This window comes from Castanea sativa, chromosome 5 (genome assembly GCF_040712315.1).
Source record: "Castanea sativa cultivar Marrone di Chiusa Pesio chromosome 5, ASM4071231v1".
Taxonomy (NCBI): Eukaryota; Viridiplantae; Streptophyta; class Magnoliopsida; order Fagales; family Fagaceae; genus Castanea; species Castanea sativa.
Genome location: NC_134017.1, coordinates 44,142,610 through 44,155,377, shown reverse-complemented (window position 1 = coordinate 44,155,377; position 12,768 = coordinate 44,142,610). Strand labels below are relative to the sequence as shown.

Here is a 12,768-nt window from a genome sequence, read left to right as displayed (position 1 = left end):
TGGGACGATTGTTGTGTTGGAGCAAGCGGGTGGCTTGCATGGTGTTATAAAGAGGTTTATATTCATATTGAGAGTGTTTATTAAATTTGGAAATTTGGATGGATATGGTTGAGTTATGGTTGTTGATTAATTTTTAGACTTCAATACTTGTAAGCATTCTATATTGTTATATTGATAATTGTTTTGTGGTGGATTCTTTAGTTGGAGCAAACGGATGGCTTGCATTGATAATTGCTTTGTGATAAATTGTAGTTTGATTATTTCATTTCTTTCACATGTCGAACATGCAAACTAAATGGCAATTATCAAGAGATATTGATTAGTTACCGAATGTATTAATAAATTACTTACGAATTTTGACTCCTTATGCCTACACTTAGGACCTTGGTGTGACTTGCAAGTCATTTGTGTATTATAGGACAAGTTTATTTGTAATCCTCTTTAGATGGTTATTGCTTGTTTCTTAAGAGGTTAAAGACTTAGTCCATTTGTGTGAATGAGGATATTGATAGACTTGATACGGTTTGTTTAGGATATTGATAGACTTGTTCAGTATTGGAGTTTACCAAAAACGAAGGTATTATTCTATATTAATATGCTTTAATTGTTCTACATCATCATCAGAGCAAGAACATTCATATGGATATCCTTATTCTACATTGAATATCTACCATGAACTTATTAGAAATGATTTCTTTATGATTTCTTGTTACTCGAAATGATTTCTTTGTGAACTTATTAGATACTTTAATTTGTATTTAGAGTGGTTTCGGTTTAGATCATCAATCTCCAACTCCTTATAGATCACAGGCTTCATCCCATCAAGAAACTAGCGGATAGCGGTACATGCAATATTTTAAGGACTCCATGGGCTATTACATAGTTGAACAACCACAATTATTTTAGAACTATTGTACTTTGTTTATAATATTGCCATAGTTTGGGTGGTTTTTTTTTTTTTTTTTTTTTTTTTGTATAGGTAGACAGGTGTTTTGTTACAACCACATTTATTTTGGAAGTATTGTATTTTGTTTAATATTGTCATAGTTTAGGTGGTTGTCCACACTTTTTTTTTGTGTGTGTGTAGGTAGACAAGTGTTTTGTTCAATTCAAGAAGATACATGTATTGGTATTAAACAAATATATATATATATATATATATATATATATATATATATATTGAATCTGTGGTTAATGTGTTATTGTGGAATATTGATGATCAATAGGTATGTTTGATCTATTACAAGCTTGTGTTAGTTATTGATGAATTTTGATCTATTACAAGCTTGTGTTAGTTATTGTTGAATTTTAAGTAGGTTTATATAGCATTTTAACATATATATATTTTTAAAATAATGACCAAGTTTTTGTGACGTTTTAAAAATGTCGCTAAAAAGTAAGAGGAATCCTTTTTAGCGACATATCTAAAACGCTGCAAATAATCAATCCTATAGCAACGTTTTAAAAAACGTCGCTAAATGTATTTTCCTACATTATATACGAAAATGTTATAATATTTAGTGACGTTTTCCAAAACGTCACTAATAGTTTTTGAACGCCACTAAAGAGTAACATATGGCGACATTTTTCGAAATGTTGCAATAGGCCTATAGTGATGGCTCTATAGCGACGTTTTTGGACGTCGCAAAAAAAAGTCACTATAGACCATTTGTGCCTATAGTGACGTTTTAAAAACGTCGCCTAAACCCAAATTTCTTGTAGTGGTTTATACTCCATTTTTACATTTTTACCCATGAACTATTGAAATGCAAGATTGACCTTCCAAAATTATAACTCTGTAACACTTTATCATTTGCCATTTGTTTGGGATTAAGTTTAATAAAATTTAGTATTAAAAGACCAATTTACATACCTCTTCCTCTAAAATTGATAGTAGAGGGTAAATTAGTCTTTTGATCCTACATTCTGTTAGACTTAATTGAGAAAGTGACCAAAGACAGTAAATTGTTACATGAGTTTTAGTTTAGGGGGGTTTATCATACATTTTTTGTTATTCGGGAGGATAATGTAAAATGTGATATAATTTATGGTGAAAAAAACATGTAACTTTCCTTCTCTTCTTCTTTTTATTACAGTATTATTACTTTTTAGAAAGAAAGAAACTAACTTGAATGATAGTTGAATGAGTCTATGATATGTTAATGATGCAGGTACGGAAAATTCAAAGATATTGAACAAGAAAAGTAGTAATACTTATATATAATGATCACTAAAATATTTAATTTTGACCAATTCAAAGACGCAAAGTCATGATAAATCCAAAATTTAAAAAGAAAAAAAGAGTAAGAAATTAAAAAATAGTGTTAACTCAAAGACACTGGAGACTCAAAGGTTCTAACCCCGAAAGTTAAAAGACCATGCAAAAGCTCCCACAACTGCACGTTTCGGCAATCACGCGCAGTCAGATGCAACTTCATGACTTCGACTATGGCCACTTTTTATTTCCCAACATGTAATATATATATGTGTGTGTGTAATAATTGAGTGTAATTAGAAAGTTAGATCGATACCAAATGCCTATTCCATTCATAACAGTTTGTACTGTTTCGAAACCTTTGTTCAGTCCTGTGCTCGTTTACTTTCTTTTCATTCTCTTTCTCCTCCCCCATGGTCATCATGGAGCCCAAGCTAATTCCTATAAGAACAAAGAAATAAATATCGGTGTCATCGTTGATGTGAATTCCCGCATAGGGAAGGAAGAGCAAACAGCGATGGAAATCGCAGCTCAGAATGAAGCTCCGGAGGGTCGAAGTGTGTCTCTCTATTTTCTGGACTCCAACAGAGACCCCCAACAAGTTGCATCTGCTGGTGAGTTAATTTGTTTTACTGCCTTTTTTTTTTTTTTTTTTGGTTTTTGTTGTTGTTGTTTGATTTGTCTATGCATGCTTGAGATATGACAAAGCTGTTTGAGATGGATAACATGTCGATGTGGTTTCTTTCCATTGAGTACACGTTTCCACTTCGAAGAAAAATGAGTGGTGTGTAACTTATAAAAAAACATAGGTGAAAAATAAACAATTAATTCTTAAAATTTAACTGAAGTCCTATTCCAGTCATTGAAATTTGATTTTTTATTTTTTAGTCCAAAGAAATGTAACCACACTATATATTATTATGACGGAGCTAGCGACACCTGACTTTGTCAAATTCTACTATATGCAAACAAGAATTATATATAATGGCTAAGAGTGTTCATCATTTGGATCGGCTTGTTTTTGGAGTTTTTGCACCAAGTTGACAATGTTGGGATCCCTAAAACCCAAACTGCTACTGCACCATATAAGCGGAAATGCTAAGGTTTCAGCGGCAGTTTTCATCAGTGTGGTTAAATGGTTCCTGAAAGAGAAAACCCCATCTTATAACCCTATCCGTGGGCAATGCCAATTTTGTATGATAGTCATGTACAAGTGTCTATATTGTATGATAATTAATTTAATAGTCTATTAGTCCATTAAGTCAACAAAATAAAATGCTATTTGTCATACATTAAAAATGATGTAAAGTTAATCAATTTATAGAGCTTTAAGATTATAATATAATTCCTTCTAAAAAAAAAAAACAAAGAATAATATAACTTGCTAAATAAAGAAAAAGAAGTAAATACTTGGAAAGAAAACCTATAATGAACTTATAAAAAAAAACTACTCAATGTTAGTATTGAAAATATTTATAATTGAGACTGAACGTGAAGTTCATGAGTAATACCTTTAGTGTTTTTATCTAAAATATTAAAATCCCATTGAAATTTAGCATATATACAAATAAAAAAAAATATACATTGACAGTGGATTAATATGCCAATTTAAAATAATCTAACTTTCAATTTATATATATAATTTTTCAAAAGTGTCCCTATTAACCTCCAGAATTTAAACTGATAATAAAATAATGGCTAGGTGTATATTGGAAAGTCATTAAATTAATTGACTTTTTAATTAGATAGGTATTTTGAGTATCCGAAAATAGAATATTAGGCAAATAAAATGAGAGAAAGGCATGAGTGAGAGAATATTAAAAATACCCTTAATGTTATAGAGTGTTTGGCAAACCACAACAGTAGTTCTATTTTGATATCTTACATGAACAGAAAAAAAAAAGGGTTCAATTTTGGATTGGTTTTATTTTATATCAAGTTTTTCTAGAAGCAGACTACAATAAGTTATAGTTTACATCCACATTAATGTGAGAATTTCATATTGAAAACAAGATTTTGACTGGAATATGCATGTGAAACCGACTAAAAAATTAAAGACTTGATTTTCGGCTGAAATGTTTGAGGAACTAGTACTGCGAAATTCCATATAACAAATAATGTGTCAATGGGGTTTTACTTAACGTTATTAACTTAGACAAGAGCCAATGTACGGAAGTGCTTGAAAATATTGAAGAATGGAAGGTTAGGTTGAGTTTAAATTTAGGACTTGCTTGATCTATCATTAAAGCCAGGTAGAACCTAAGAGTGCCCTTCTCTCTTGAACCTAAAAAAAAGATCCCATCTATCATCTATATATGTTCAACCCACTTGCCCATCGCCTAGCTTGCTGTCACGATTCAACCCCACTGCACTTGCTGCCCATGTCATATCAATAGCTTGCAGTTTGCCAAGCCGTGACCATGAGTCCTTCACAAGCACATGGCCATCAACACATTGCCATCAAGCCCATCTGTGTAGTCATGTATTACCATGAGCTGCTACCTCAACCCACCATGCATAGCAAATGGCATGACTCCCTCTTCTGCCCATCGTTTTGTTTGGTTGGCATAGGTGCAAGGTGCACACTGCACAACATGCAGCCACTACTTCTCAAGCATCAATGGTCTTACACTTGGTCACAATAGTACTAGGTAGTGGCGGAAAAAATCTTGGACACGCCAAAATCATCACTCCAGAGGGGGTTTAATCCCAGCACCTACTTTAATTATATTATGATGAAGACAATATATGGTGATGGTTTGCGTTAATACTTCTTACATTTTGATTGCAGCTGAAAATCTTATCAAAGAGAAGAAATTGATTGCTATCATTGGCACGCACTCATGGCTGAAAACAGCTTTAGTTGCTGATGTTGGAAACAGGACTCAAGTTCCAGTTCTTTCATTTGCATCACCTGCCATAACCTCACCAACGATTCAACTTCGTTGGCCTTTGTTGATTCGGATGGCTAACGATGGTTCTGCACAAGTAAAATGCATAGCAGATATTGTCCGTGCATGCAATTGGAGAAGAGTGATTGTTATTTACGAAGAGGATGCATATGGTGGTGATTCAGGAATGTCGGCTCTCTTAGCTGAAGCTCTTCAGAACGTTGAGGTGGAGATTGAGTATCGTCTGGTTCTTCCATCATTGTCCTGTGTGTCTAATACTGAAAGACTTGTACACACAGAGCTGGTGAAGCTAGAGAATGAAACGTCGTGTCGGGTTTTTATTGTTCTTCAGTCATCATTAACGATGGTTACTAACTTATTCAGGGAAGCTAAAAAATTGAGACTTGTTGGAGGGGAGACAGAATCAGCTTGGATAATCCCAGACAGCATTACAAACATGCTGGACTCTGTTGACAAATCCATTATTTCCTCTATGAATGGCACTATTGGAATCAAAACACAATACTCCAATGACAATGAAGAATATGTCGAGTTTAAGAAAAGATTCAGTGCCAATCGTTCAGAGGAAGAAAACTTGAAGCCGGGAATTCATGCTCTACGTGCATATGATAGCATTAAAATCATTACTCAGGCCATAGAGAGAGGTTCTGATGACTCTAGCAGCCTTTTGAAAAATATATTATCAGACAGTTTCTCAGGTTTAAGTGGAGAAATACGTTTTGAAGGGAAAATGCTTTCACAAAATCCCAAATTCAAGATTGTGAAAGTGGATGGGAAGAAAAGCAATGAATTAGACATTTGGACACCAGATTACAATGGGGATGTTATTAAGAATAAGAATACAAAGGAAAAAGCTTGGCCAGGGCTAGATAAGATTCCCAAAGGCTGGGCAATGCCTTCAAAAGCAAAACCAATGAGAATCGTAGTTCCAGCTCATGCCATGTTCAAACAATTTGTGCAGGACATGAACAAAAGCAACTTAAATGGCGAAATGTTTGAAGGTTTCAGCATTAAAGTCTTCCAAAAGGTGATGGAACAATTGAATTATACAGATACTCCGCAATATATATTTGTGTCCAATAATGGATCCTATGATGAGCTGGTTGAACTTGTCCATAACAGGGTAACCTAAGTGACTAACTTTTTTATCTCTGAATTTATAGTTATATTAGTCAATTCATCATTTTTTTTTTCCTTCTTGTGTCTAATGTGTATTTATTTTATGAAATTGTCAGAGATACAAACTATTTTATAATTTTATTTTACAAATTGTTAATGTGATGAGTAATTATTGGTAAGTGACAAAATGATATCAGTAGTGGCTCCAAATGAAAAACAGTAAGAATTTGCCAGAATAATAGCTTGTAAAAATGTTACAAAATAATTTGTGACTATCAAAACAACCATTAACTTCAAGAATTGATACTAACCTGCCCTAAATTTACATTGAGGGCTCTTGTAAGTGCACAAATTCTTGAATCAGTATATGCTAAAATTCAAGAATAAGAAGTCTTATTTTCAAGACTTTTTTTATATTGGTAATTGAATTGATATTCCTTTTGAGAGAGGCAGGGAGGTAAGTGGGTAGATTAGAGAATATGTGTCCAAATATAGGATAACTAGTATTAAACTATTATATGTGAAATTTAAGATCAATTTTAAATTTTCAAATTTTGATTAATATTGTGATTATTTTGTGGCTTCAAAATACTGACAAAGGTCTTCATGTGGACCAAATAAGGAAGACTTATGATGCTGTTGTTGGTGATATAACCATACTATCCAATAGGTCAAAGGATGTGGAATTTACTCAGCCATACACAGAGTCAGGGTTAACCATGGTAGTTCCAGCGAAGTCTAAAGAGTCACCGTGGATGTTCATGAAGCCTTTTACCTGGGGAGTGTGGTTGGTGGTTGCTTTCATCTTGATTTACACCATGTTCATAGTTTGGTTCTTGGAGCATCCATCCAATCCGGAATTTAAAGGCTCGTTGAAGGATCAGATTGCGAACGCCATGTGGTTTGCCTTCTGCTCTCTGTTCTTTGCTCACAGTAAGTATAAATGATCAATTGTAGGACTCAGAATGTTATGTTCATTGATTCTCAAAAGAAAAAAAGTAATGTTCATTGGTCGGCTCAATAATTATAAGCCGCCTACACACACTCTTAGGCAGAACACACGAACAACCAATCTGTAGTTATATTATTGTTTCGTTGTTCCTGTTTCCATATACTCTTTCATTTCTCGGCTTATGAATATAACATAATCATGTTAGGCACACTAACAAGCAATCCATCCCAGGGTTTCTAGTTAGAGATATAATTCATCATGTCAATGATCATGATTAAACTAATCTGCATTAGGCAAGCCACAGTTCTAGAATAATACACGTTAGACAGGTCTAACAAACATAAATACTATATTAGAAAGGGAGTAGCAAAAAAACAACGAATAAATCCTATGTCCCGCTCTTAGTATTCCACTTTATACCGCTGCAGCAACTATATATCCCATGTATCTGTGTATTTAATTTAGCCCAAGAATGTTCTAAATTTAGTCTTTTATAATTTTGTGGATGATCTAGTTTTTTTTGTTAGGCTTGTCCTGAAAATGCAAGTGAAGTATGAGTGTATGACAAAATATAAAGAGTAGTCCATAATTATGCTTAGTAAAAACTCCCCAAGAACCATTGCATACTGCAGCTGCTAACGTCAATCTGCAAATCCTCATTTAGGAGTTAAAACACTCATTAGCGCATGTTTTATCTTTCAGGAGAGAGGATTTACAACCACCTTACACGAGTGGTGATCGCAGTGTTGCTATTTCTAGTGTTTGTGTTAACTGCAAGCTACACTGCCAATCTCTCTTCAATGCTCACTATTCAGAGAACGGAACCGAGTGTCACATCTATGGAGTTGCTTAAGAGGAACAACTTAACCGTTGGTTATGACAAGGGTACCTTTGTAGGCAAGTACCTGGAGAACGTGCTTAATTTCAACTCTACCAACATCAAGGATATTGATGGCGAAGAGAAATATATAAAGGAATTTGAAAGCAAAGGCATATCAGCTGCCTTTCTTGAAGCTCCATATGCGAAAGTCTTCCTCCATAGATACTGCAAGGGATACATCGCTGATACCAGTCAAACGGCCACCTACAGATTTGGAGGCTTTGGATTTGTGGGTAACATTTTTCTTAATTTTATATATATATATATATAGAGAGAGAGAGAGAGAGACATACACTGCCACCTATATATGTAGGGTTTGTGAGTAACCATTAACAAATACAACCTTCGTACTTCTTCATTTGATCATTCTAAAAAAGTTAGTAAATTTTTTTTTTCATCAAAATAAAAAGAAGTACATACAAATGAATTTTGCATTTTGGGCACCAATAATCACTTCAATGTTTCATGCAATTTTTTTTCCATGGAATTCAAAAGCTCTTTGATGTTTCTATTTTGTCTGATCTTGCACTTTCGATGATGCTAGGGTCCTAGGGATACTTTCTACTTTGTCTTTAACGAGAGAGAAAAAAGAAAAAAAAAGAAAAAAAAAACCAGCTCTTGCAATTTTCAAACAATGCTAAAGAGCTCTTCTAGCTTATGTGAGTTTTTGGAAGAGGATAAAAAACATAGTAAGATGTGTGTAATAGACTATGCTTGCGTATGTGTGTAATAAACTTCAAACAATATCTATTACACACGTACTTGTTATGTACACCACTTTTGCATAAAAGTCGTGACTTGAGTCACGATTTTAGTATAAAAAAATGTGCGTAAATTAATGGGTGTTTGTAAGAGACATTTCTCTTTATAAAATTACTCCCATTGTGCTTAATTTCTATTCATTCAATGTTTTCATTACAGCTAACGCTCTACTTTCTACATTAATACCAAATAAACCCTTTACCCTTAATTGTAGAATTTTTGCTATTGAGAACTTTTAACCGAAAGGTTTTTTAGTATTTGACAAATTCCACGTAATAGTGCACTAAAGTTCTGAATTTATAAATTATGAATATTGAATAGTAAAGTCCAGATTTCAACTCTAGCTTTAAAAGTTGTTATCAGCTTTAAAGTCTCTTTCCTCGTCCCCTCTCTCTCAGTGTTGTCGAGTCATCTCACATCAATAAAGTGTGATATTGAGAATGAATTTATCACTTATTTCACGATATTAACTGCCGTATGCAATTTTGGTGTTGGTGTATAAATGTACTCTCTTATCTCATTTTCCTTCTCCTATATATGTGTGTGTGTTTCTAAAAAAAAAAAAAAAAAAATTTTAAGTCTCTTTCAAAACTCTAACAAATTAAATAGCTAGATTTGTGTGTGTGTGTGTGCGTGTGCGTGTGCGTGTGCGTGTATAGTACTTGTTACCTGTTAATGCACTAGGAGACACCTCGGATCGGAGCTCTACAATTAACAATTTGATAATTACAATAAAATTATATTTTCTATAACAATGCCAATCTTGCACATAATCTTTTAAATTCACGCGAATATATATTTTGATTAAAAGGGAAGGAAAAGTAGGAAATTTAATTAAGTGGGTAATAAAGAAATACAAATGGCTTTCAACTCAATTAAATTAAATAAAAGTGAAGTGTTAATAAATAAAATCATGTATTTTTATTGTCTATAAGCAATACAATGATCAAATTCAATGATATTGATTAAGAAAGTTAGAGTTCATAAAAAAAAAAAAATTAAGAAAGTTAGTAAAAACATTGGAGGTTTTTATTTTATTTTATTTTTTGATAATTTGATAGTTAGGGGAGTAAGGATTTGAATCCTAAATATCTCTATTTAAAATACTAGGAATAACCAGCTACAAGGCTATTGACTCCTTGTGTTTTTTCCTTAATAAATAGTAATTATTGTTAAAATTTCTTGCTTTCCAAGCAGGCATTTCAAAAAGGCTCTCCGTTTGCTAGAGAGTTTTCGGAAGAAATTCTGAGACTATCAGAGAAAGGAGATCTAAAGATACTTGAAAATGATTTGACTCCCTCGAACGAGTGTTCAATGAATGTGTCTTCCGACGAAACCAGAAGCTTGGGCCTACAAAGTTTCTGGGGTCGTTGCTTGATATCTTTCTCCACTTCCACCATTTGTTTTTTGCTGTCCTTGATTCATTTAATAAAGAACTATCAACGCTATGAAGAGGCAAACCGAGGTAGTGTAACTCCGAGTGGGAGTGTTTGGGACAAGGCAGCTAGAATAGCAATTTACTTTTATGATAAAGAGATGGGGCTAAGGAGAGCTCAATCTTCAAGCGAACTGAGTCTGGTTATGATACAAAGCTAATCCATGTTCCACACTGGCAATATATACCAAAAAGGGTTCGCATTTAACTTGAAATGAAGAGAGTTCATTGTAAAGTTACGATTTTTTAATTTTTAATTTTAATTTGATACTATACAAAGTGTCATGTGTAATACTGAATAAGCTTTATAATATTTAATATAAAACATGAAATAAAAACCCTTTTTAAATGAAGGGATACTTTCTCCATCGTAACCATGGAAGTGATGTAGGGTAGAATATAGGGTTTAATTCTTTTATTTATTACTTTTTTACGAATATTTATGTAATTTTTGGAATTTTAGGATTATTCTTTCCAAAAAAATAATTTAGTGTTCTTTTATGGTATTGTATTAATTATGATTCATACTATTGGCATGATGGTCATTCTACAAGTATAAGTGGCTAGAGGATGTGGAGGGTAAGAGCTAAGGTTCAAGTCTCTAGAAGAGAATTTCACACACATATACACTTAAATTAGCTTAGAGTAGAATTCTATCTCAAAAAAAAAAAAAAATTCCATTTAAAAATATTTTTAGAAAAATAAGTTTTTTAAAGCCTTCAAATAGGAATGCAATTTACTTATTTTCCTTCTTTATGGATTCCAAAGTTCTTCATTGTGACTTCAATAAATAATTGAATTTAAGGGTTTGCATCTAGCTAAAATTATATATTTATATTTAACCCATTACTGTGCATCCTAAGTACGATGACCACTCTATAAGTAAAATGTTTGTGAGGTGTGAAAAGGTAAGGGCCAGAGTTCAAACCTCTAGAAGGGGACTTTACACGTATATACATTTAGATTAGGTTAGAATAGAGTTTTTATGTTATATAAAGATTTAAAAAAAAAATTTAAATCAATTCCTTTTGCATCAATTGCTACAGTAACTTTTAGCATTTGGGAAAAATGTTTATACACTCCTTAAACTTTCAACCATTGGCCAAGACAATCTGCCTTTTTTTATTAGCCAATTTAGTCTCTAGACTATACACCACTGCCAAATCAATATCTTTGTAAGTTTCTTGTTAAAAAACTAACGGTTAACGTGAGAGACACGTGAGATTTAAAAATTAGCAATCTCATACTAGAAGTCTTCAATTGAATCTCTGGAGTAACCCTGTCTTTAATCTTGCACTCAATTTTCAAAACCCACCAAGAATCTTCACCTTCGTTGTCTTCTTCTTCTTCTTCTTCTTCTTCTTCTTCTTCTTCACCATTGCGTTGTTCTTCAATCTGAGAGGACTTGATGAAAGAGTAAGAAGTGAGTTTATCGGAGAGGACCCATTTGGGTATTGGGGTATTTCCACTGATGTGGAGGTAGAGCTTGATTGGGTTTTTGAGATTTGGGGTTTGGGTTCTAGCGAAGCCAAGGGGGACCCTGCTTTTTTAAAATTTCATTTAACACTGGTAACCAAAAAAAAAAAAAAAATCACAAATTAAAAATCAATTTTATCACTGCCAGCTTGCAAATTTAGGTTCCATTTGGTAATGTTGTTCTAGTAACGTTGCTTAAGTGTCGTGGAAATACGTGTGGGTGAAAAAGTGTTATGAAAATACGTATTGCGTTGTTTAAATAACAAAAACTATTGTTCAAACAATATTGCCAACAAGCCCTTAGATTTTAGAATTGGCTGCATAAATTTTTTAACTAATCCAATAAAAGTCAAACCCAATCCTAACAAAGTAATAAAGAAGAAAAAAACATATGGATACCTAATGAATTCAATAGTTGGTTAAATTTCTAATCATTTTCTCATTTTATCCTAACAAAGTAATTAGATTGCATTTTTAAGTGACACGGTATTTGCTGAAGTGAAATAGCAACATTTATACATCATATAACACACACGGCTTGCTTCAATAGTAGAAGACCAAGACCAAACTAGTTTCTAACGGGTCTTTCCTGTTAACATGTAATAGGTTGTGGGCTTTAGGCCCACTTTGTGTACTTGTACTACACACATACTTATACTACACATTCTACCTCTTATATAAAGGCACTCTTATATATTTTATTACTTGTGAATACAATACTATTTATTCGGTATTTCTAAAATGGTATTAGAGCCATTGCTCTAACTTTCTTGTGTCTTGCAGTCTTGTCTTTGTTGGTATTTTTCACTGCCTTGAGTTCTCCGGTTAGTAAACCTTTTTTGTTCCCTAACCTGACTGCTCTATCGCCATCAGAGGTACTCAAGGTTGAATCTCCACTGCCAGAAGCTCGATCTCCTCCACCAAGATCACTGTCTTCATTGGATCTTTCACATTGGACCTCCCATTAAGACATAAGACATATCTTCGTGTAGATTTTCAACCCCTCTACACAATGCC

General features: G+C 33.2%; 1 protein-coding gene across 1 annotated transcript; it reads left to right on the top strand.

Moving 5' to 3' along the window:
- Positions 1 to 2,362: 2,362 nt before the first annotated feature.
- On the top strand, positions 2,363 to 10,574 carry LOC142636900 (glutamate receptor 2.7-like). The gene is made up of 5 exons (XM_075811185.1): positions 2,363 to 2,829; positions 5,007 to 6,250; positions 6,873 to 7,179; positions 7,901 to 8,307; positions 10,038 to 10,574. The coding sequence occupies exons 1-5, from the start codon at positions 2,535 to 2,537 to the stop codon at positions 10,434 to 10,436; spliced, it is 2,652 nt and encodes an 883-aa protein (XP_075667300.1). The 5' UTR covers positions 2,363 to 2,534; the 3' UTR covers positions 10,437 to 10,574.
- Positions 10,575 to 12,768: the final 2,194 nt, after the last annotated feature.